The 24,102-nt window shown below is 55.5% G+C and overlaps 1 protein-coding gene across 1 annotated transcript in view; it reads left to right on the forward strand.

Moving 5' to 3' along the window:
* Positions 1–24,102, forward strand: part of micu3b (mitochondrial calcium uptake family, member 3b) — a gene marked incomplete at its 5' end in the record, with an annotated part of 213,641 nt that overhangs the window by 20,031 nt on the left and 169,508 nt on the right. The window contains 4 exon segments of the mRNA XM_084147188.1: positions 5,019–5,110; positions 5,447–5,618; positions 9,679–9,787; positions 10,164–10,318. Of these exon segments, the coding sequence (XP_084003314.1) occupies positions 5,019–5,110; positions 5,447–5,618; positions 9,679–9,787; positions 10,164–10,318 (528 nt within the window).

The raw sequence follows: 24,102 nt of genomic DNA on the forward strand, positions 1-24,102 counted from the left end.
TGGCACTGGTCGTGGTCCCCACCCCACCATAGTCACTACCCGCTTTCGTAGCCTCCTCCAAATGACCACCCTCCAACTTAACCCCACTGGATTAAGGGGCAGCACCGGACTAAGAGGCAGCACCGGACTAAGGGGCAGCACCGGACTAAGGGGCAGCACCAGGATAAGGGGCAGCACCAGGATATGGGGCAGCACCAGGATAAGGGGCAGCACCAGGATAAGGGGCAGCACCGGGCTAAGGGGCAGCACCGGACTAAGGGGCAGCACCGGACTGAATGGCGGATCCTGGCTGGCTGGCCCTGGCGGATCCTGGCTGGCTGGCGGATCCTGGCTGGACGGCTCTGGCGGATCCCGGCTGGACGGCTCTGGCGGATCCTGGCTGGACGGCTCTGGCGGATCCTGGCTGGACGGCTCTGGCGGATCCTGGCTGGACGGCTCATGGCTGGCTGACGGATCTGGCTGCTCATGGCTGGCTGACGGATCTGGCTGCTCATGGCTGGCTGACGGATCTGGCTGCTCATGGCTGGCTGACGGATCTGGCTGCTCATGGCTGGCGGAAGGCTCTGGCTGATCCTGTCTGGTGGAAGGCTCTGGCTGATCCTGTCTGGCGGAAGGCTCTGGCTGATCCTGTCTGGCGGAAGGCTCTAGCGGCTCCTGTCTGGCGGAAGGCTTTAGCGGCTCCTGTCTGGCGGACGGCTCTGAAGGCTCATGGCAGACGGGCGGCTTAGCAGGCTCAGTACAGACGGGCAGTTCATGCAGCGCTTGGCAGACGGACAGTTCAGACGGCGTTGGGCAGACGGGCAGTGCAGGCGCCGTTAGGCAGAAGGCAGACTCTGGCCGGCCGAGACGCCCTATAGGCCTGGTGCGTGGTGCCGGAACTGGAGGTACCGGGCTGAGGACACGCATCTCAGGTCTAGTGCGGGGAGAAGGAACAGGGCATGCTGGACCCTGGGGACGCACATAAGGCCTAGTGCGTGGTGCCGGAACTGGTGGTCCCGGGCTGAGGACACGCATCTCAGGGCTAGTGCGGGGAGAAGGAACAGGGCATGCTGGACCCTGGGGACGCACATAAGGCCTAGTGCGTGGTGCCGGAACTGGTGGTCCCGGGCTGAGGACACGCATCTCAGGGCTAGTGCGGGGAGCAGCAACAGGACGCACATGACTCCGGGGACACACAGGAGGCTTGGTGCGTGGTGTAGGCACTGGTGGTACTGGGCTGGAGCGGGGAGGTGGCGCCGGAAATACCGGACCGTGCAGGCTTACTGGCTCCCTTGAGCACTGAGCCTGCCCAACCTTACCTGGTTGTATGCTCCCCGTCGCCCGACCAGTACGGGAAGGTGGAATAACCCGCACCGGGCTATGTAGGCGAACCGGGGACACCATGCGTAAGGCTGGTGCCATGTAAGCCGGCCCGAGGAGACGCACCGGTGGCCAGATGCGTTGGGCCGGCTTCATGACATCCGGCTCAACGCTCAATCTAGCCCGGCCGATACGTGGAGCTGGAATGTACCGAACCGGGCTATGCACGCGTACAGGAGACACCATGCGCTCTACTGCGTAACACGGTGTCTGCCCGTACTCTCGCTCTCCACGGTAAGTACAGGGAGTAGGCGCAGGTCTCCTACCTGACTTCGCCACACTCCCTTTAAGGCCCCCCCCAAGAAATTTTTGGCTATTGCTCACGGGCTTCCAGCCTTGCCTCCGTGCTGCCTCCTCATATCGCCTCCTCTCGGCTTTAGCTGCCTCCAGCTCTTCACGAGGGCGGCGAACTTCTCCCGGTTGTGCCCAAGGACCCTTTCCATCCAGTATCTCCTCCCATGTCCATGAATCCTGTGTAGGTGGGTCCTGTTGCCGCTTGACACGCCGCTTGGTCCTAGATTGGTGGGTAATTCTGTCACGATCGTCAAGCATGGAGGAGGACCAAGACGCAGCGTGTGCAAAATACATCTCTTTATTTTGGAAGAGAGAAAAACACGAAACCGAACACTATCCAAAACTTACAAAACAACAAACGACCGTGAAGCTAAATAACGTAAGTGCACTGACAAGCAACACACGTTCAACATAGACAATTACCCACAAACACATGATGCCCATGGCTGCCTTAAATATGGCTCCCAATTAGAGACAATAAACCACAGCTGTCTCCAATTGAGAACCAATCCAGGCAGCCATCAACATACAAACACCTAGACAAGACATTACCCCATAAACCTACAAACCCCTAGACAAACCAAAACACATACTTCACCATGTCACACCCTGACCTAACTAAAATATTAATGAAAACAAAGATAACTAAGGCCAGGGTGTGACAGGAGGAAAAAGGGGAACGCTTGCAAGCCGAAGAACACCATCCCAACCGTGAAGCACGGGGGTGGCAGCATCATGCTGTGGGGGTGCTTTGCTGCAGGCGGGACTGGTGCACTTCACAAAATAGATGGCAACATGAGGAAGGAAAATGATGTGGATATATTGAAGCAACATCTCAAGACATCAGTCAGGAAGTTAAAGCTTGGTCGCAAATGGGTCTTCCAAATGGACAATGACCCCAAGCTTACTTCCAAAGTTGTGGCAAAATGGCTAAGGACAACAAAGTCAAGGTATTGGAGTGGCCATCACAAAGCCCTGACCTCAATCCTATAGAAAATGTGTGGGCAGAACTGAAAAAGCGTGTGCGAGCAAGGAGGCCTACAAACCTGACTCAGTTACACCAGCTCTGTCAGGAGGAATCGGCCAAAATTCACCCAACTTATTGTGGGAAGCTTGTGGAAGGCTACCCGAAACGTTTGACCCAAGTTAAACAATTTAAAGGCAATGCTACCAAATACTAATTGAGTGTATGTAAACTTCTGACCCTCTGGGAATGTGATGAAAGAAATAAAAGCTTAAATAAATAATTATCTCTACTATTATTCTGACATTTCACATTCTTAAAATATAGTGGTGATCCTAACTGACCAATGACAGGGAATTGTTACTAGGATTAAATGTCAGGAATTGTGAAAAACTGAGTTTAAATGTATTTGGCTAAGGTGTATGTAAACTTCCGACTTCAACTGTAACTAGTATTACTAGTACTGTTACCAAACAGTGATAATGCTAGACTGTCCATTATGATGTCAATAGGACTGCAGAAGGAAAGGCATGTGCTGTTGCATGACCTTACTGGGTGAGAGTTTGTCACACTGGTGAGAAGAAGCAGCCTTGTTTATTTGATATCACACTAGTCCAGACACTTCCACAGACACTTTGACTTCCACAGACACTTTGACTTCCACAGACACTTTGACTTCCACAGACACTTTGGGATGCAGCATTTGAAACAATCGTTGTATTCTTGAAATGTATTGGATGGTTTCAATTGCCCATGATTATACAAGAGTGGCAACATTTCCCATTGATAGGGTGTAACCTGCATCCCCCTCTGGGGTACTGTAGGGTGGGCCACTATCTTAAAAACAATGAACAAAGAGAGATATCATTCCAAAATGTTTATTTAATCACAATCTGATCCCATTTCACAAGTGTGGATGAAAAGTACACCGTAACCTGCATTCAGCTCGCACCTATGTTCAAACGGTGATGTATTCAGATTGAGTGGATTCAGTTACACTGTAAACCTGTCATGAATTCACCCTTCACGCCCTGTGTGTCTCGGACATATGCAGCTGTCTTGGCTGAATTCCTCGCCAGAAGGTTGCATGCTCCATTGCAGAGCAGAGCTCACAGCTTCATGGATGGTGGAGTTTTTCAGTCTTTCACAGACTTCCTAGATATGTAGTTACTATACCGGCAGTGAGGACTTTTCAGCACTCCTGTCCTGTCTATGACTGCCTGGCTGGGTGGTTGGATGTCAGAGAGTTATTTTACTGTTGTCACTGCAAGGATGAGTTCAGGAGTGTCTATGAGTAGTTCAAATCAGTTGGCTATTTGAAAGATACTCTGTCTGCCTGTCTGTCTCTCCGTTTGTCCATTCATCTGTCAGTTTCTAGTTCTGTCAGTCTGTCTGTCCATCTGTCTGTCTGTCCAGCTCTACTTCTGTCTGTCCATCAGTCTGTTTGCCTGTTTTTGTATATGTGTTTAATGCTAATGCCTGATGCTAATGCTGTTAATATCTGCCAGATGTGTTCTGTCGTCATCTAACAGCTCTGCCTCCACTACTCTACTACCATCACAGGTCCTTAGAAAAGAGGCTCAGCAGTTAGAGCCCCGGGGCATGTGGGATGTTCTGAGAAAGGGGGCAAGCCAAGCTCTATTTTCTGACCTGGAGGTAGCTACACAAGTCTTGTTTTCAGATGTGTCCCTTTCCTATTTAACCTGTAAATGTTTACGGGTTCCCTTGATTAGGTCTGTGTAATGTTGTGTCTTAAATGTCACATGATATGGATCATACTCAATATATTGATTTATTTTGTTGTTGATGATAAACTATGTTGTTGGCCCAAGTTTTGTTGATGAGGTCAAACTTCATTCGTTGTAAAAAAAAACTTTATTCCTCAAAATACCCCTTTTCCCACCAGTGATGTATCTGAAAGCATCCTGTCCTGGACTGGAAATACCCTGCACCAGTAGGAACTGTTACTGGGGGGTTCATGTTCCCAGGGGACTCTGATATGTCTCAGTACCATGTGTAACTGTCAGGAGAAGGGGAAATGCTGGAACTTCAATGTTGGTCTCCCTGTGTTTCCTAGCCACATATTAACCATTAACATAGTAAATTGTAAAATGACAGGAATGTGCTACGTTTACACATTGATATTAGACAATAAAGGTTGGATAAAAGCATTTGTCTGCATTTGTGTTGTTCAAGAGCTCTGTATGTGGCACTTGGCTGCATGTTTCTACGTACAAGCATGTGTGTGTGTTTGTGTGAGTGAAATGTATTTTGCATGGTTGGGTCCTTGTGGATAAGTCGTCCTCGTGGTCGGCCATAAGTGGTCCATTTCTTTATTTTTTCTTTATTTTTTATGAGTAATGGAAGTCAGACTGAATCACACATTTGTTTTCCCTCCCAGAATATGGATGAAAATATGACCGACACGACCCTGCTGGTTCATTTCTTTGGGAAAAAGGGGAAGGCGGAGTTGGGCTTCGATGATTTTTACAGGCAAGTGGGGAAATGGACAAAAACTCCAACTTACATCTTGCTTTTACAGTGTCAGATATATAATGTACAACAAAGTAATGAGTAAAGGGTCTGAATATTTTCCGAATGCACTGTATATAATGTACAATACACAATTGTCATTTCTACCAATTCTTCACCTCTCTGTCTCCCTTTCCACCTCTCTGTCTCCCTTTCCACCTCTCTGTCTCCCTCTCCACCTCTCTGTCTCCCTCTTCACTTCTCTCTGTCTCCCTCTCCACCTCTCTCTGTCATCTTCTCCACCTCTCTCTGTCTCCCTCTCCACCTCTCTCTGTCATCTTCTCCACCCCTCCCCAGATTCATGGACAACTTGCAGACAGAGGTGCTTGAGATTGAGTTCCTGTCTTACTCCAAAGGCCTGCCTATCATCAGTGAGGAGGACTTTGCCCACATCCTGTTGCGTTTCACCAACGTAGATGACATTGCAGGTTACCTGGACAATGTGCGCAAGAGCATTACAGATGAGAAGGTGATTGTGGAGCACTTGCAATGTAGTCTTTGCCTTATGCTAACATACACAAACACCCTAAGGCCTCGCCTTTCTCCCCTCACCTAAAACTACCTCCATCTCACCTCAAACTACCTCCATCTCACCTCAAGCTACCTCCATCCCCCTTCACCTCAAACTACCTCCATCTCACCTCAAACTACCTCCATCTCCCCTCAAGCTACCTCCATCCCCCTTCACCTCAAACTACCTCCATCTCACCTCAAACTACCTCCATCTCCCCTCAAGCTACCTCCATCCCCCTTCACCTCAAACTACCTCCATCTCACCTCAAGCTACCTCCATCCCCCTTCACCTCAAACTACCTCCATCTCACCTCAAACTACCTCCATCTCACCTCAAGCTACCTCCATCCCCCTTCACCTCAAACTACCTCCATCTCACCTCAAACTACCTCCATCTCACCTCAAACTACCTCCATCCCCCTCACCTCAAACTACCTCCATCTCCCCTCAAGCTACCTCCATCCCCCTTCACCTCAAACTACCTCCATCTCCCCTCAAGCTACCTCCATCCCCCTTCACCTCAAACTACCTCCATCTCACCTCAAACTACCTCCATCCCCCCTCACCTCAAACTACCTCCATCTCCCCTCACCTCAAACGACCTCCATCTCACCTCAAACTACCTCCATCTCACCTCAATCTACCTCCATCCCCCTTCACCTCAAACTACCTCCATCCCCCTTCACCTCAAACTACCTCCATCTCCCCTCACCTCAAACTACCTCCATCTCACCTCAATCTACCTCCATCCCCCTTCACCTCAAACTACCTCCATCCCCCTTCACCTCAAACTACCTCCATCTCCCCTCACCTCAAACTACCTCCATCTCACCTCAATCTACCTCCATCCCCCTTCACCTCAAACTACCTCCATCCCCCTTCACCTCAATCTACCTCCATCCCCCTTCACCTCAAACTACCTCCATCCCCCTTCACCTCAAACTACCTCCATCTCCCCTCACCTCAAACTACCTCCATCTCACCTCAAACTACCTCCATCTCACCTCAAACTACCTCCCTCCCCCTCACCTCAAATACCTCCATCTCACCTCAAACTACCTCCATCCCCTTCACCTCAAACTACCTCCATCTCACCTCAAACTACCTCCCTCCCCTTCACCTCAAACTACCTCCATCCCCCCTCACCTCAAACTACCTCCATCTCCCCTCACCTCAAACGACCTCCATCTCACCTCAAACTACCTCCATCTCACCTCAATCTACCTCCATCCCCCTTCACCTCAAACTACCTCCATCCCCCTTCACCTCAAACTACCTCCATCTCTGTAGGGCGGCAGGTAGCTTAGTGGGTAAGAGCGTTGTGCCAGTAACCGAAAGGTCGCTGGTTCTAATCCCCGAGCCGACTAGGTGAAAAATCTGTCGATGTGCCCTTAAGCAAGGCACTTAACCCTAATTGCTCCTGTAAGTCGCTCTGGATAAGAGCGTCTGCTAAATGACTAAAATGTAAATGTAAATCTCCCCTCACCTCAAACGACCTCCATCTCACCTCAAACGACCTCCATCTCACCTCAAACTACCTCCATCTCCCCTCACCTCAAACTACCTCCATCTCACCTCAATCTACCTCCATCCCCCTTCACCTCAAACTACCTCCATCCCCCTTCACCTCAAACTACCTCCATCTCCCCTCACCTCAAACTACCTCCATCTCACCTCAATCTACCTCCATCCCCCTTCACCTCAAACTACCTCCATCCCCCTTCACCTCAATCTACCTCCATCCCCCTTCACCTCAAACTACCTCCATCCCCCTTCACCTCAAACTACCTCCATCTCCCCTCACCTCAAACTACCTCAATCTCACCTCAAACTACCTCCATCTCACCTCAAACTACCTCCCTCCCCCTCACCTCAAATACCTCCATCTCACCTCAAACTACCTCCATCCCCCCTCACCTCAAACTACCTCCCTCCCCCTCACCTCAAATACCTCCATCTCACCTCAAACTACCTCCATCCCCCCTCACCTCAAACTACCTCCATCCCCCTTCACCTCAATCTACCTCCATCCCCCTTCACCTCAAACTACCTCCATCCCCCCTCACCTCAAACTACCTCCCTCCCCCTCACCTCAAATACCTCCATCTCACCTCAAACTACCTCCATCCCCCCTCACCTCAAACTACCTCCATCCCCCTTCACCTCAAACTACCTCCCTCCCCTTCACCTCAAACTACCTCCATCTCACCTCAAACTACCTCCATCCCCCTCACCTCAAGCTACCTCCCTCCCCCACCCCCTATACCTTTACCTCCCAGAAACCTCCAATCTGCCCCCCTTAACCCCCCCAGATGATCCCCCCTACACACCCTCTCAGCCCTTTGCCCTCTCACCCCCTGGCCCCCAAGGCGACTCAGCCTAAATACCCTCATAGCCTTTTCTTCCAGACACATGCAAGTATGCTTTTCTTAGTTTGGAAGTGTGCGATGGATTTAGTTGACCAGTAATCCACTGGTCATTCTTATGTTTTTCAATCAATCAAATCTTATTTTCTATTTTCAGTTTTGACCAGGACGATTAAATGTTACTTATTTAGCAATAAACTGAGTGGTAATAATGTGTAGAGTGGTATCAGGTAACCAGCTTGCCATAACATAGATAGTGATACACCGAGATGGAATGGAATTTCTTATTGCGTCATTTCTGTTCTGTGGTATTACTGAAATGATTGATGTGGAAATACTATCTAACCAAATACTTGTCTGAAAACGTCTCTGTTGTAGTTTTTCACTTGCGTGAAGGCAACCATGAATAGTTGCTGAGTGAAACTTTCACATTTTAGGTTTTTAGTTTGTTTTTCATTCGACACACTGACCCGCACATAAAGAGGTGAGCAGCTTCTCAGTGGGCTGAGTAGCTTGTTGCTAGATCGCCATTGATAATCAAGTGGGTCTCGTCATTGTGCTAAGAGATAGTTTATGGAGCTTGCTTTGTTAAAATAGCAAAGCATCACAAATTACTCATTACATAATTTGTTAGGCTCAGTGTGTTGGTTGTGTTGGAGGGGCCCCGGAGGGAGGGAGCGAGCTATAGGAGTTTCTAGTAGCAGTGTGTTGGAGGGGCCCCAGAGGGAGGGAGCGAGCTATAGGAGTTTCTAGTAGCAGTGTGTTGGAGGGGCCCCAGAGGGAGCGAGCTATAGGAGTTTCTAGTAGCAGTGGGATGGTTGTGTTGGAGGGGCCCCAGAGGGAGGGAGCAAGCTATAGGAGTTTCTAGTAGCAGTGGGATGGTGGTGTTTGAGGGGCCCCGGAGGGGCCCCGGAGGGAGGAAGCGAGCTATAGGAGTTTCTAGTAGCAGTGGGATGGTTGTGTTGGAGGGGCCCCTGAGGGAGCGAGCTATAGGAGTTTCTAGTAGCAGTGGGATGGTTGAGTGGACATCAATAGGGCCTGTGTTTGACTCATCTGCCAACCCTGAGCTGTTTGGGATTCAGCCCCCTTTTGTTTTTGTTTATGTAAGTGTTAGGTTAATCTGCTTTACAAAAATCTGCAAACATGCTGACCTTTTCCCCAAAAGCTACAATCAACTCATAGTATCCATACCAGGGGGGAACAACCCAGCGATGTATACTCTGTCTGTTTGGTCATTTTCCTGCCTTTGTGTCTGTTATCTATGTGATGTCTTCAAGGTCCCGCGGACACTAAAGGCTTCCCTCTGGTTTAAGTGGAGTAGATTATGTGTCGTGTGAAGTGCTGTTGCATTGTCTGGCTGGCCTTTTGGGTTGGGACATCCAGTCGTTTGCTTTATGTGTCATTCATTCCTGTCTCTCTCACGCTGTTTGAGCCTCAGATATTTATCTTCTTTTTACATTTACACATTTACTCTTTTTACATTTACATTTACACTTTACAATTTATATTATAGTGAATCTTTTTCTGTTTTCATTGATTTGAGTTTAGATGAATTACTGTTTATTCTGCTTTTTATATTGAATTTATTTTAATTGATTTGACTGTCTTGGATTTGACTTTGATTTGAATTTGACTTTGTTCATCTTGTAGGGAATCACCTTTGATGAGTTCAGATCCTTCTTCCAATTCATGAACAACCTGGAGGATTTTGCTATAGCCATGCAAATGTACAACTTTGCCAACCGTTCCATTGGCCAAGGTTAGTTCCAATCGTTCCATTGGCCAAGGTTAGTTCCAATCGTTCCATTGGCCAAGGTTAGTTCCAATCGTTCCATTGATTTGTTTGACTACTGAAATACATGGACGAGGAATAACCACACTGTTTTTACACTGTTACACTGTTCCACTGTTCCACTGTTTCCACTGTTAACACACCATCTATACACTATCACTGTGTCCCAAATGGCACCATAGTCCCTATATAGTGCACTACTTTTTGGCACCATAGTCCCTATATAGTGCACTACTTTTGACCCCATTGGCCCTGGTATAGGGAATACGGTGCCATTTGGGATGGAGACTATAATAGTGGTCCAATTTAGTGACATGGTGGTTCGTCGCCTTGTCCCTCTCAGATGAGTTGGCCCGGGCAGTCTATGTGACGACGGGGCTGAAGCTCACTGATCACCTGGTCAACACTGTGTTCCACATCTTCGACGAGGACCGTGACGGACAGCTCAGTTACAAGGAGTTCATTGGTGTCATGAAGGACCGGCTGCACCGCCGCACGGTAAGGAGAGGGGCAGGCAGGGAGGGAGGGGAGTAGGGTAAGACAGGCAGGGAGGGAGGGAAGGGGGCAGGGAGGGGAGGGAGGAGGCAGGCAGGGAGGTAGGGAGGGTAAGGAGGAGGCAGGCAGGGAAGGGGGCAGGGAGGGTAAGGAGGAGGCAGGGGGGGGGAAAGGGGCAGGGAGGGTAAGGAGGAGGCAGGCAGGGAAGGGGGCAGGGAGGATAAAGAGGAGGCAGGCAGGGAAGGGGGAAGGGAGGGTAAGGAGGAGGCCAGGAGGGAGGGAAAAGGGCAGGGAGGGTAAGGAGGAGGCAGGCAGGGAAGGGGGCAGGGAGGGTAAGGACAGGAGGGAGGGAAAGGGGCAGGGAGGGTAAGGAGGAGGAAGGCAGGGAAGGGGGCAGGGAGGATAAGGAGGAGGCAGGCAGGGAAGGGGGCAGGGAGGGTAAGGAGGAGGCCAGGAGGGAGGGAAAGGGGCAGGGAGGGTAAGGAGGAGGCAGGCAGGGAAGGGGAAGGGAGGGTAAGGACAGGAGGGAGGGAAAGGGGCAGGGAGGGTAAGGAGGAGGAAGGCAGGGAAGGGGGCAGGGAGGATAAGGAGGAGGCAGGCAGGGAAGGGGGCAGGGAGGGTAAGGAGGAGGCCAGGAGGGAGGGAAAGGGGCAGGGAGGGTAAGGAGGAGGCAGGCAGGGAAGGGGACAGGGAGGATAAGGAGGAGGCAGGCAGGGAAGGGGGCAGGGAGGGTAAGGAGGAGGCCAGGAGGGAGGGAAAGGGGCAGGGAGGGTAAGGAGGAGGCAGGCAGGGAAGGGGGCAGGGAGGGTAAGGAGGGGGCAGACAGGGAAGGGCACAGGGAGGGTAAGGAGGAGGCAGGCAGTGAAGGGGGCAGGGAGGGTAAGGAGGGGGCAGACAGAAAGGGGGCAGGGAGGGTAAGGAGGAGAACAGGAGGGAGGGAAAGGGGCAGGGAGGGTAAGGAGGAGGCAGGCAGGGAAGGGGGCAGGGAGGATAAGGAGGAGGCAGGCAGGGAAGGGGGCAGGGAGGGTAAGGAGGAGGCCAGGAGGGAGGGAAAGGGGCAGGGAGGGTAAGGAGGAGGCAGGCAGGGAAGGGGGCAGGGAGGATAAGGAGGAGGCAGGCATGGAAGGGGCAGGGAGGGTAAGGAGGGGGCAGACAGGGAAGGGCACAGGGAGGGTAAGGAGGAGGCAGGCAGTGAAGGGGGCAGGGAGGGTAAGGAGGAGAAAGACAGGAAGGGGGCAGGGAGGGTAAGGAGGAGGCCAGGAGGGAGGGAAGGGGGCAGGGAGGGTAAGGAGGAGGCAGGCAGGGAAGGGGGCAGGGAGGATAAGGAGGAGGCAGGCAGGGAAGGGGGCAGGGAGGGTAAGGAGGAGGCAGGCAGGGAAGGGGGCAGGGAGGGTAAGGAGGAGGCAGGCAGGGAAGGGGGCAGGGAGGGTAAGGAGGGGGCAGACAGGGAAGGGCACAGGGAGGGTAAGGAGTAGGCAGACAGTGAAGGGGGCAGGGAGGGTAAGGAGGAGGCATACAGGAAGGGGGCAGGGAGGGTAAGGAGGAGGCCAGGAGGGAGGGAAAGGGGCAGGGAGGGTAACGAGGAGGCAGGCAGGGAAGGGGGAAGGGAGGGTAAGGAGGAGGCCAGGAGGGAGGGAAGGGATCAGGGAGGGTAAGGAGGGTTAGGCAGGGAAGGGGGCAGGGAGGATAAGGAGGAGGCAGGCAGGGAAGGGGGCAGGGAGGGTAAGGAGGAGGCAGACAGGGAAGGGGGCAGGGAGGGTAAGGAGGAGCCCAGGAGGGAGGGAAAGGGGCAGGGAGGGTAAGGAGGAGGCAGGCAGGGAAGGGGGCAGGGAGGATAAGGAGGAGGCAGGCAGGGAAGGGGGCAGGGAGGGTAAGGAGGAGGCCAGGAGGGAGGGAAAGGAACAGGGAGGGTAAGGAGGAGGCAGGCAGGGAAGGGGGCAGGGAGGATAAGGAGGAGGAAGACAGGGAAGGGTGAAGGGAAGGTAAGGAGGAGGCCAGGAGGGAGGGAAAGGGGCAGGGAGGGTAAGGAGGAGGCAGGCAGGGAAGGGGGCAGGGAGGGTAAGGAGGGGGCAGACATGGAAGGGGGCAGGGAGGGTAAGGAGGAGGCAGGCAGGGAAGGGGGCAGGGAGGATAAGGAGGAGGCAGGCAGGGAAGGGGGCAGGGAGGGTAAGGAGGAGGCAGGCAGGGAAGGGGGCAGGGAGGGTAAGGAGGAGGCAGGCAGGGAAGGGGGCAGGGAGGGTAAGGAGGAGGCGGGCAGGGAAGGGGGCAGGGAGGGTAAGGAGGGGGCAGACAGGGAAGGGCACAGGGAGGGTAAGGAGGAGGCCAGGAGGGAGGGAAAGGGAAAGGGAGGGTAATGAGGAGGCAGGCAGGGAAGGGGGAAGGGAGGGTAAGGAGGAGACCAGGAGGGAGGGAAGGGAGCAGGGAGGGTAAGGAGGGTTAGGCAGGGAAGGGGGCAGGGAGGATAAGGAGGAGGCAGGCAGGGAAGGGGGCAGGGAGGGTAAGGAGGAGGCAGACAGGGAAGGGGGCAGGGAGGGTAAGGAGGAGCCCAGGAGGGAGGGAAAGGGGCAGGGAGGGTAAGGAGGAGGCAGGCAGGGAAGGGGGCAGGGAGGATAAGGAGGAGGCAGGCAGGGAAGGGGGCAGGGAGGGTAAGGAGGAGGCCAGGAGGGAGGGAAAGGAACAGGGAGGGTAAGGAGGAGGCAGGCAGGGAAGGGGGCAGGGAGGATAAGGAGGAGGAAGACAGGGAAGGGGGCAGGGAAGGTAAGGAGGAGGCCAGGAGGGAGGGAAAGGGGCAGGGAGGGTAAGGAGGAGGCAGGCAGGGAAGGGGGCAGGGAGGGTAAGGAGGGGGCAGACATGGAAGGGCACAGGGAGGGTAAGGAGGAGGCCAGGAGGGAGGGAAAGGGGCAGGGAGGGTAAGGAGGAGGTAGGCAGGGTAGGGGGAAGGGAGAGTAAGGAGGAGGCCAGGAGGGAGGGAAGGGGGCAGGGAGGGTAAGGAGGGGCAGGCAGGGAAGGGGGCAGGGGGGATAAGGAGGAGGCAGGCACGGAAGGGGGCAGGGAGGGTAAGGAGGAGTCAGACAGGGAAGGGGTCAGGGAGGGTAAGGAGGAGGCCAGGAGGGAGGGAAAGGGGCAGGGAGGGTAAGGAGGAGGCAGGCAGGGAAGGGGGAAGGGAGGGTAAGGAGTAGGCCAGGAGGGAGGGAAGGGGGCAGGGAGGGTAAGGAGGGGCAGTCAGGGAAGGGGGCAGGGAGGATAAGGAGGAGGTAGGCAGGGAAGGGGGCAGGGGGGTAGGAGGAGGCCAGGAGGGAGGGAAAGGGGCAGGGAGGGTAAGGAGGAGGCAGGCAGGGAAGGGGGCAGGGAGGGTAAGGAGGGGGCAGACAGGGAAGGGCACAGGGAGGGTTAGGAGTAGGCAGGCAGTGAATGGGGCAGGGAGGGTAAGGAGGAGGCATACAGGAAGGGGGCAGGGAGGGTAAGGAGGAGGCCAGGAGGGAGGGAAAGGGGCAGGGAGGGTAACGAGGAGGCAGGCAGGGAAGGGGGAAGGGAGGGTAAGGAGGAGGCCAGGAGGGAGGGAAGGGAGCAGGGAGGGTAAGGAGGGTTAGGCAGGGAAGGGGGCAGGGAGGATAAGGAGGAGGAAGCAAGGGAAGGGGGCAGGGAGGGTAAGGAGGAGGGAGACAGGGAAGGGGGCAGGGAGGGTAAGGAGGAGCCCAGGAGGGAGGGAAAGGGGCAGGGAGGGTAAGGAGGAGGCAGGCAGGGAAGGGGGCAGGGAGGATAAGGAGGAGGCAGGGAAGGGGGCAGGGAGGGTAAGGAGGAGGCCAGGAGGGAGGGAAAGGAACAGGGAGGGTAAGGAGGAGGCAGGCAGGGAAGGGGGCAGGGAGGATAAGGAGGAGGCAGACAGGGAAGGGGGCAGGGAGGATAAGGAAGAGGCCAGGAGGGAGGGAAAGGGGCAGGGAGGGTAAGGAGGAGGAAGGCAGGGAAGGGGGCAGGGAGGGTAAGGAGGGGGAAGACATGGAAGGGCACAGGGAGGGTAAGGAGGAGGCAGGCAGTGAAGGGGGCAGGGAGGGTAAGGAGGAGGCAGACAGGAAGGGGGCAGGGAGGGTAAGGAGGAGGCCAGGAGGGAGGGAAAGGGGCAGGGAGCGTAAGGAGGGGCAGGCAGGGAAGGGGGCAGGGAGGATAAGGAGGAGGTAGGCAGGGAAGGAGGCAGGGAGGGTAGGAGGAGGCCAGGAGGGAGGGAAAGGGGCAGGGAGGGTAAGGAGGAGGCAGGCAGGGTAGGGGGAAGGGAGGGTAAGGAGGAGGCCAGGAGGGGGGGAAGGGGGCAGGGAGGGTAAGGAGGGTCAGGCAGGGAAGGAGGCAGGGGGGATAAGGAGGAGGCAGGCAGGGAAGGGGGCAGGGAGGGTAAGGAGGAGTCAGACAGGGAAGGGGGCAGGGAGGGTAAGGAGGAGGCCAGGAGGGAGGTAAAGGGGCAGGGAGGGTAAGGAGGAGGCAGGCAGGGAAGGGGGAAGGGAGGGTAAGGAGTAGGCCAGGAGGGAGGGAAGGGGGCAGGGAGCGTAAGGAGGGGCAGGCAGGGAAGGGGGCAGGGAGGATAAGGAGGAGGTAGGCAGGGAAGGGGGCAGGGAGGGTAGGAGGAGGCCAGGAGGGAGGGAAAGGGGCAGTGAGGGTAAGGAGGAGGCAGGCAGGGAAGGGGGCAGGGAGGGTAAGGAGGGGGCAGACAGGGAATGGCACAGGGAGGGTAAGGAGGAGACAGGCAGGGAAGGGGGCAGGGAGGGTAAGGAGGAGGCAGACAGGGAAAGGGGCAGGGAGGGTAAGGAGGAGGCCAGGAGGGAGGGAAGGGGGCAGGGAGGGTAAGGAGGAGGCAGGCAGGGAAGGGGGAAGGGAGGGTAAGGAGGAGACCAGGAGGGAGGGAAGGGAGCAGGGAGGGTAAGGAGGGTTAGGCAGGGAAGGGGGCAGGGAGGATAAGGAGGAGGCAGGCAGGGAAGGGGGCAGGGAGGGTAAGGAGGAGGCAGACAGGGAAGGGGGCAGGGAGGGTAAGGAGGAGCCCAGGAGGGAGGGAAAGGGGCAGGGAGGGTAAGGAGGAGGCAGGCAGGGAAGGGGGCAGGGAGGATAAGGAGGAGGCAGGCAGGGAAGGGGGCAGGGAGGGTAAGGAGGAGGCCAGGAGGGAGGGAAAGGAACAGGGAGGGTAAGGAGGAGGCAGGCAGGGAAGGGGGCAGGGAGGATAAGGAGGAGGAAGACAGGGAAGGGGGCAGGGAAGGTAAGGAGGAGGCCAGGAGGGAGGGAAAGGGGCAGGGAGGGTAAGGAGGAGGCAGGCAGGGAAGGGGGCAGGGAGGGTAAGGAGGGGGCAGACATGGAAGGGCACAGGGAGGGTAAGGAGGAGGCCAGGAGGGAGGGAAAGGGGCAGGGAGGGTAAGGAGGAGGCAGGCAGGGTAGGGGGAAGGGAGAGTAAGGAGGAGGCCAGGAGGGAGGGAAGGAAGAAGGGAGGGTAAGGAGGGGCAGGCAGGGAAGGGGGCAGGGGGGATAAGGAGGAGGCAGGCAGGGAAGGGGGCAGGGAGGGTAAGGAGGAGTCAGACAGGGAAGGGGGCAGGGAGGGTAAGGAGGAGGCCAGGAGGGAGGGAAAGGGGCAGGGAGGGTAAGGAGGAGGCAGGCAGGGAAGGGGGAAGGGAGGGTAAGGAGTAGGCCAGGAGGGAGGGAAGGGGGCAGGGAGGGTAAGGAGGGGCAGTCAGGGAAGGGGGCAGGGAGGATAAGGAGGAGGTAGGCAGGGAAGGGGGCAGGGAGGGTAGGAGGAGGCCAGGAGGGAGGGAAAGGGGCAGGGAGGGTAAGGAGGAGGCAGGCAGGGAAGGGGGCAGGGAGGGTAAGGAGGAGGAAGACAGGGAAGGGGGCAGGGAAGGTAAGGAGGAGGCCAGGAGGGAGGGAAAGGGGCAGGGAGGGTAAGGAGGAGGCAGGCAGGGAAGGGGGCAGGGAGGGTAAGGAGGGGGCAGACATGGAAGGGCACAGGGAGGGTAAGGAGGAGGCCAGGAGGGAGGGAAAGGGAGAGGGAGGGTAAGGAGGAGGTAGGCAGGGTAGGGGGAAGGGAGAGTAAGGAGGAGGCCAGGAGGGAGGGAAGGGGGCAGGGAGGGTAAGGAGGGGCAGGCAGGGAAGGGGGCAGGGGGGATAAGGAGGAGGCAGGCAGGGAAGGGGGCAGGGAGGGTAAGGAGGAGTCAGACAGGGAAGGGGTCAGGGAGGGTAAGGAGGAGGCCAGGAGGGAGGGAAAGGGGCAGGGAGGGTAAGGAGGAGGCAGGCAGGGAAGGGGGAAGGGAGGGTAAGGAGTAGGCCAGGAGGGAGGGAAGGGGGCAGGGAGGGTAAGGAGGGGCAGTCAGGGAAGGGGGCAGGGAGGATAAGGAGGAGGTAGGCAGGGAAGGGGGCAGGGGGGTAGGAGGAGGCCAGGAGGGAGGGAAAGGGGCAGGGAGGGTAAGGAGGAGGCAGGCAGGGAAGGGGGCAGGGAGGGTAAGGAGGGGGCAGACAGGGAAGGGCACAGGGAGGGTTAGGAGTAGGCAGGCAGTGAATGGGGCAGGGAGGGTAAGGAGGAGGCATACAGGAAGGGGGCAGGGAGGGTAAGGAGGAGGCCAGGAGGGAGGGAAAGGGGCAGGGAGGGTAACGAGGAGGCAGGCAGGGTAGGGGGAAGGGAGGGTAAGGAGGAGGCCAGGAGGGGGGGAAGGGGGCAGGGAGGGTAAGGAGGGTCAGGCAGGGAAGGAGGCAGGGGGGATAAGGAGGAGGCAGGCAGGGAAGGGGGCAGGGAGGGTAAGGAGGAGTCAGACAGGGAAGGGGGCAGGGAGGGTAAGGAGGAGGCCAGGAGGGAGGTAAAGGGGCAGGGAGGGTAAGGAGGAGGCAGGCAGGGAAGGGGGAAGGGAGGGTAAGGAGTAGGCCAGGAGGGAGGGAAGGGGGCAGGGAGCGTAAGGAGGGGCAGGCAGGGAAGGGGGCAGGGAGGATAAGGAGGAGGTAGGCAGGGAAGGGGGCAGGGAGGGTAGGAGGAGGCCAGGAGGGAGGGAAAGGGGCAGGGAGGGTAAGGAGGAGGCAGGCAGGGAAGGGGGAAGGGAGGGTAAGGAGGAGGCCAGGAGGGAGGGAAGGGAGCAGGGAGGGTAAGGAGGGTTAGGCAGGGAAGGGGGCAGGGAGGATAAGGAGGAGGAAGCAAGGGAAGGGGGCAGGGAGGGTAAGGAGGAGGGAGACAGGGAAGGGGGTAGGGAGGGTAAGGAGGAGCCCAGGAGGGAGGGAAAGGGGCAGGGAGGGTAAGGAGGAGGCAGGCAGGGAAGGGGGCAGGGAGGATAAGGAGGAGGCAGGGAAGGGGGCAGGGAGGGTAAGGAGGAGGCCAGGAGGGAGGGAAAGGAACAGGGAGGGTAAGGAGGAGGCAGGCAGGGAAGGGGGCAGGGAGGATAAGGAGGAGGCAGACAGGGAAGGGGGCAGGGAGGATAAGGAAGAGGCCAGGAGGGAGGGAAAGGGGCAGGGAGGGTAAGGAGGAGGAAGGCAGGGAAGGGGGCAGGGAGGGTAAGGAGGGGGAAGACATGGAAGGGCACAGGGAGGGTAAGGAGGAGGCAGGCAGTGAAGGGGGCAGGGAGGGTAAGGAGGAGGCAGACAGGAAGGGGGCAGGGAGGGTAAGGAGGAGGCCAGGAGGGAGGGAAAGGGGCAGGGAGCGTAAGGAGGGGCAGGCAGGGAAGGGGGCAGGGAGGATAAGGAGGAGGTAGGCAGGGAAGGAGGCAGGGAGGGTAGGAGGAGGCCAGGAGGGAGGGAAAGGGGCAGGGAGGGTAAGGAGGAGGCAGGCAGGGTAGGGGGAAGGGAGGGTAAGGAGGAGGCCAGGAGGGGGGGAAGGGGGCAGGGAGGGTAAGGAGGGTCAGGCAGGGAAGGAGGCAGGGGGGATAAGGAGGAGGCAGGCAGGGAAGGGGGCAGGGAGGGTAAGGAGGAGTCAGACAGGGAAGGGGGCAGGGAGGGTAAGGAGGAGGCCAGGAGGGAGGTAAAGGGGCAGGGAGGGTAAGGAGGAGGCAGGCAGGGAAGGGGGAAGGGAGGGTAAGGAGTAGGCCAGGAGGGAGGGAAGGGGGCAGGGAGCGTAAGGAGGGGCAGGCAGGGAAGGGGGCAGGGAGGATAAGGAGGAGGTAGGCAGGGAAGGGGGCAGGGAGGGTAGGAGGAGGCCAGGAGGGAGGGAAAGGGGCAGGGAGGGTAAGGAGGAGGCAGGCAGGGAAGGGGGCAGGGAGGGTAAGGAGGGGGCAGACAGGGAATGGCACAGGGAGGGTAAGGAGGAGACAGGCAGGGAAGGGGGCAGGGAGGGTAAGGAGGAGGCAGACAGGGAAAGGGGCAGGGAGGGTAAGGAGGAGGCCAGGAGGGAGGGAAGGGGGCAGGGAGGGTAAGGAGGAGGCAGGCAGGGAAGGGGGAAGGGAGGGTAAGGAGGAGACCAGGAGGGAGGGAAGGGAGCAGGGAGGGTAAGGAGGGTTAGGCAGGGAAGGGGGCAGGGAGGATAAGGAGGAGGCAGGCAGGGAAGGGGGCAGGGAGGGAAAGGAGGAGGCAGACAGGGAAGGGGGCAGGGAGGGTAAGGAGGAGCCCAGGAGGGAGGGAAAGGGGCAGGGAGGGTAAGGAGGAGGCAGGCAGGGAAGGGGGCAGGGAGGATAAGGAGGAGGCAGGCAGGGAAGGGGGCAGGGAGGGTAAGGAGGAGGCCAGGAGGGAGGGAAAGGAACAGGGAGGGTAAGGAGGAGGCAGGCAGGGAAGGGGGCAGGGAGGATAAGGAGGAGGAAGACAGGGAAGGGGGCAGGGAAGGTAAGGAGGAGGCCAGGAGGGAGGGAAAGGGGCAGGGAGGGTAAGGAGGAGGCAGGCAGGGAAGGGGGCAGGGAGGGTAAGGAGGGGGCAGACATGGAAGGGCACAGGGAGGGTAAGGAGGAGGCCAGGAGGGAGGGAAAGGGGCAGGGAGGGTAAGGAGGAGGCAGGCAGGGTAGGGGGAAGGGAGAGTAAGGAGGAGGCCAGGAGGGAGGGAAGGGGGCAGGGAGGGTAAGGAGGGGCAGGCAGGGAAGGGGGCAGGGGGGATAAGGAGGAGGCAGGCAGGGAAGGGGGCAGGGAGGGTAAGGAGGAGTCAGACAGGGAAGGGGGCAGGGAGGGTAAGGAGGAGGCCAGGAGGGAGGGAAAGGGGCAGGGAGGGTAAGGAGGAGGCAGGCAGGGAAAGGGGAAGGGAGGGTAAGGAGTAGGCCAGGAGGGAGGGAAGGGGGCAGGGAGGGTAAGGAGGGGCAGTCAGGGAAGGGGGCAGGGAGGATAAGGAGGAGGTAGGCAGGGAAGGGGGCAGGGAGGGTAGGAGGAGGCCAGGAGGGAGGGAAAGGGGCAGGGAGGGTAAGGAGGAGGCAGGCAGGGAAGGGGGCAGGGAGGGTAAGGAGGGGGCAGACAGGGAAGGGCACAGGGAGGGTTAGGAGTAGGCAGGCAGTGAATGGGGCAGGGAGGGTAAGGAGGAGGCATACAGGAAGGGGGCAGGGAGGGTAAGGAGGAGGCCAGGAGGGAGGGAAAGGGGCAGGGAGGGTAACGAGGAGGCAGGCAGGGAAGGGGGAAGGGAGGGTAAGGAGGAGGCCAGGAGGGAGGGAAGGGAGCAGGGAGGGTAAGGAGGGTTAGGCAGGGAAGGGGGCAGGGAGGATAAGGAGGAGGAAGCAAGGGAAGGGGGCAGGGAGGGTAAGGAGGAGGGAGACAGGGAAGGGGGCAGGGAGGGTAAGGAGGAGCCCAGGAGGGAGGGAAAGGGGCAGGGAGGGTAAGGAGGAGGCAGGCAGGGAAGGGGGCAGGGAGGATAAGGAGGAGGCAGGGAAGGGGGCAGGGAGGGTAAGGAGGAGGCCAGGAGGGAGGGAAAGGAACAGGGAGGGTAAGGAGGAGGCAGGCAGGGAAGGGGGCAGGGAGGATAAGGAGGAGGCAGACAGGGAAGGGGGCAGGGAGGATAAGGAAGAGGCCAGGAGGGAGGGAAAGGGGCAGGGAGGGTAAGGAGGAGGAAGGCAGGGAAGGGGGCAGGGAGGGTAAGGAGGGGGAAGACATGGAAGGGCACAGGGAGGGTAAGGAGGAGGCAGGCAGTGAAGGGGGCAGGGAGGGTAAGGAGGAGGCAGACAGGAAGGGGGCAGGGAGGGTAAGGAGGAGGCCAGGAGGGAGGGAAAGGGGCAGGGAGCGTAAGGAGGGGCAGGCAGGGAAGGGGGCAGGGAGGATAAGGGGGAGGCAGACAGGGAAAGGGGCAGGGAGGGTAAGGAGGAGGCCAGGAGGGAGGGAAGGGGGCAGGGAGGGTAAGGAGGAGGCAGGCAGGGAAGGGGGCAGGGAGGGTAAGGAGGAGGCCAGGAGGGAGGGAAGGGGGCAGGGAGGGTAAGGAGGAGGCAGGCAGGGAAGGGGACAGGGAGGGTAAGGAGGAGGCCGGCAGGGAAGGGGGCAGGGAGGGTAAGGAGGGGGCAGACAGGGAAGGGGGCAGGGAGGGTAAGCAGGGGGCAGACAGGGAAGGGGGCAGGGAGGGTAAGGAGGAGGCAGACAGGGAAGGGGGCAGGGAGGATAAGGAGGAGGCCAGGAGGGAGGGAAAGTGGCAGGGAGGGTAAGGAGGAGGAAGGCAGGGAAGGGGGCAGGGAGGGTAAGGAGGAGGCAGGCAGGGAAGGGGGCAGGGAGGGTAAGGAGGAGGCCAGGAGGGAGGGAAGGGGGCAGGGAGGGTAAGGAGGAGGCAGGCAGGGAAGGGGGCAGGGAGGGTAAGGAGGAGGCCAGGAGGGAGGGAAGGGGGTAAGGAGGGTAAGGAGGAGGCAGGCAGGGAAGGGGGCAGGGAGGGTAAGGAGGAGTCCAGGAGGGAGGGAAGGGGGCAGAGAGGGTAAGGAGGAGGCAGGCAGGGAAGGGGGCAGGGAGGGTAAGGAGGAGGCAGGCAGGGAAGGGGGCAGGGAGGGTGAGGAGGAGGCCAGGAGGGAGGGAAGGGGGCAGGGAGGGTAAGGAGGAGGCAGGCAGGGAAGGGGACAGGGAGGGTAAGGAGGAGGCAGGCAGGGAAGGGGGCAGGGAGGGTAAGGGGGGGCAGACAGGGAAGGGGCCAGGGAGGGTAAGGGGGGGCAGACAGGGAAGGGGGCAGGGAGGGTAAGGAGGAGGCAAGGAGGGAGGGAAGGGGGCAGGGAGGGTAAGGAGGAGGAAGGCAGGGAAGGGGGCAGGGAGGGTAAAGAGGAGGCAGGCAGGGAAGGGGGGAGATACCTACCTATCCCAACATCCCTTCACAAACCTATACTGTGGTGGAATAAACCCACCCAGTCACCCAGAAGCCTAGAAGCCCGCTGCAGAGGTCTCCACAGTAGCGCAGGCAGCAGCCTGATTTGGGAACATAGACCCAGAGTTATCTGCCTATCTGTCAGCTAGGCTCTTAATGTGTAATCTCTCAAGGCAACTGAACTGTGTGGAGGCCGTCAGGACAGGATAGCTGATAGAGGTATAGTCATTCATATGTAATGGGAACAGGGACAAATAGGTAATGTTCACAGAAGCTGTCTAAAGAGAGCAATGCATGTTTATTATGAGCTATGTTTAGAATTACCATGACTTATATGTTGATAGTTTAGGGAACAGTCACTACCTAATGGTGATGGTTTAGACACAGTCTCTATCTAATGTTGATAGTTTAGACAAAGTCACTATCTAATGTTGATAGTTTAGACACAGTAATTATCTAATGTTGATAGTTTAGACACAGTCACTATCTAATGTTGATAGTTTAGACAAAGTCACTATCTAATGTTAATAGTTTAGACACAGTCATTATCTAATGTTGATAGTTTAGACAGAGTCACTATCTAATGTTGATAGTTAGTAACATTCACTATCTAATGTTGATAGTTAGGGAACATTCACTATCTAATGTTGATGTTTAAGACACAGTTACTATCTAATGTTGATTGTTTAGACACAGTCACTATGTAATGTTGATAGTTTAGACACAGTCACTATTTAATTTTGATAGTTTAGACACAGTCACTATCTAATGTTGATAGTTTAGACACAGTCACTATCTAACGTTGATTATTTAGACACAGTCACTATCTAATGTTGATAGTTTAGAGACCAGTCACTACCTAATGTTGATAGTTTAGCGAATAGTCACTACCTAATGTTGATAGTTTAGAGACAGTCACTATGTAATGTTGATAGTTTAGACAATCACTATCTAATGTTGATAGTTTAGACACAGTCACTATCTAATGTTGATAGTTTAGGGAAAAGTCACTACCTAATGTTGATAGTTTAGACACAGTCACTATCTAATGTTGATAGTTTAGACACAGTCACTATCTAATGTTGATAGTTAGGGAACAATCACTATCTAATGTTGATAGTTTAGACACAGTCACTATCTAATGTTGATAGTTTAGACACTATCACTATCAAATGTTGATAGTTTAGACACAGTCACTATTTAATGTTGATAGTTTAGACACAGTCACTATCTAATGTTGATAGTTTAGACACAGTCACTATCTAACGTTTATAGTTTAGACACAGTCACTATCTAATGTTGATAGTTTAGAAAAAGTCACTATCTAATGTTGATAGTTTAGACACAGTCACTATCTAACGTTGATTATTTAGACACAGTCACTATCTAATGTTGATAGTTTAGAGAACAGTCACTATCTAATGTTGATAGTTTAGGGAATAGTCACTACCTAATGTTGATAGTTTAGAGACAGTCACTACCTAATGTTGGTAGTTCAGACACAGTCACTATGTAATGTTGATAGTCTAGACAATCACTATCTAATGTTGATAGTTTAGGGAACAGTCACTACCTAATGTTGATAGTTTAGACACAGTCACTATCTAATGTTAATAGTTTAGACACAGTCATTATCTAATGTTGATAGTTTAGACAGAGTCACTATCTAATGTTGATAGTTAGTAACATTCACTATCTAATGTTGATAGTTAGGGAACATTCACTATCTAATGTTGATGTTTAAGACACAGTTACTATCTAATGTTGATTGTTTAGACACAGTCACTATGTAATGTTGATAGTTTAGACACAGTCACTATTTAATTTTGATAGTTTAGACACAGTCACTATCTAATGTTGATAGTTTAGACACAGTCACTATCTAACGTTGATTATTTAGACACAGTCACTATCTAATGTTGATAGTTTAGAGACCAGTCACTACCTAATGTTGATAGTTTAGCGAATAGTCACTACCTAATGTTGATAGTTTAGAGACAGTCACTATGTAATGTTGATAGTTTAGACAATCACTATCTAATGTTGATAGTTTAGACACAGTCACTATCTAATGTTGATAGTTTAGGGAACAGTCACTACCTAATGTTGATAGTTTAGACACAGTCACTATCTAATGTTGATAGTTTAGACACAGTCACTATCTAATGTTGATAGTTAGGGAACAATCACTATCTAATGTTGATAGTTTAGACACAGTCACTATCTAATGTTGATAGTTTAGACACTATCACTATCAAATGTTGATAGTTTAGACACAGTCACTATTTAATGTTGATAGTTTAGACACAGTCACTATCTAATGTTGATAGTTTAGACACAGTCACTATCTAACGTTTATAGTTTAGACACAGTCACTATCTAATGTTGATAGTTTAGAAATAGTCACTATCTAATGTTGATAGTTTAGACACAGTCACTATCTAACGTTGATTATTTAGACACAGTCACTATCTAATGTTGATAGTTTAGAGAACAGTCACTATCTAATGTTGATAGTTTAGGGAATAGTCACTACCTAATGTTGATAGTTTAGAGACAGTCACTACCTAATGTTGGTAGTTCAGACACAGTCACTATGTAATGTTGATAG

This window comes from Coregonus lavaretus (genome assembly GCF_964263955.1).
Source record: "Coregonus lavaretus genome assembly, chromosome: 29".
Taxonomy (NCBI): Eukaryota; Metazoa; Chordata; class Actinopteri; order Salmoniformes; family Salmonidae; genus Coregonus; species Coregonus lavaretus.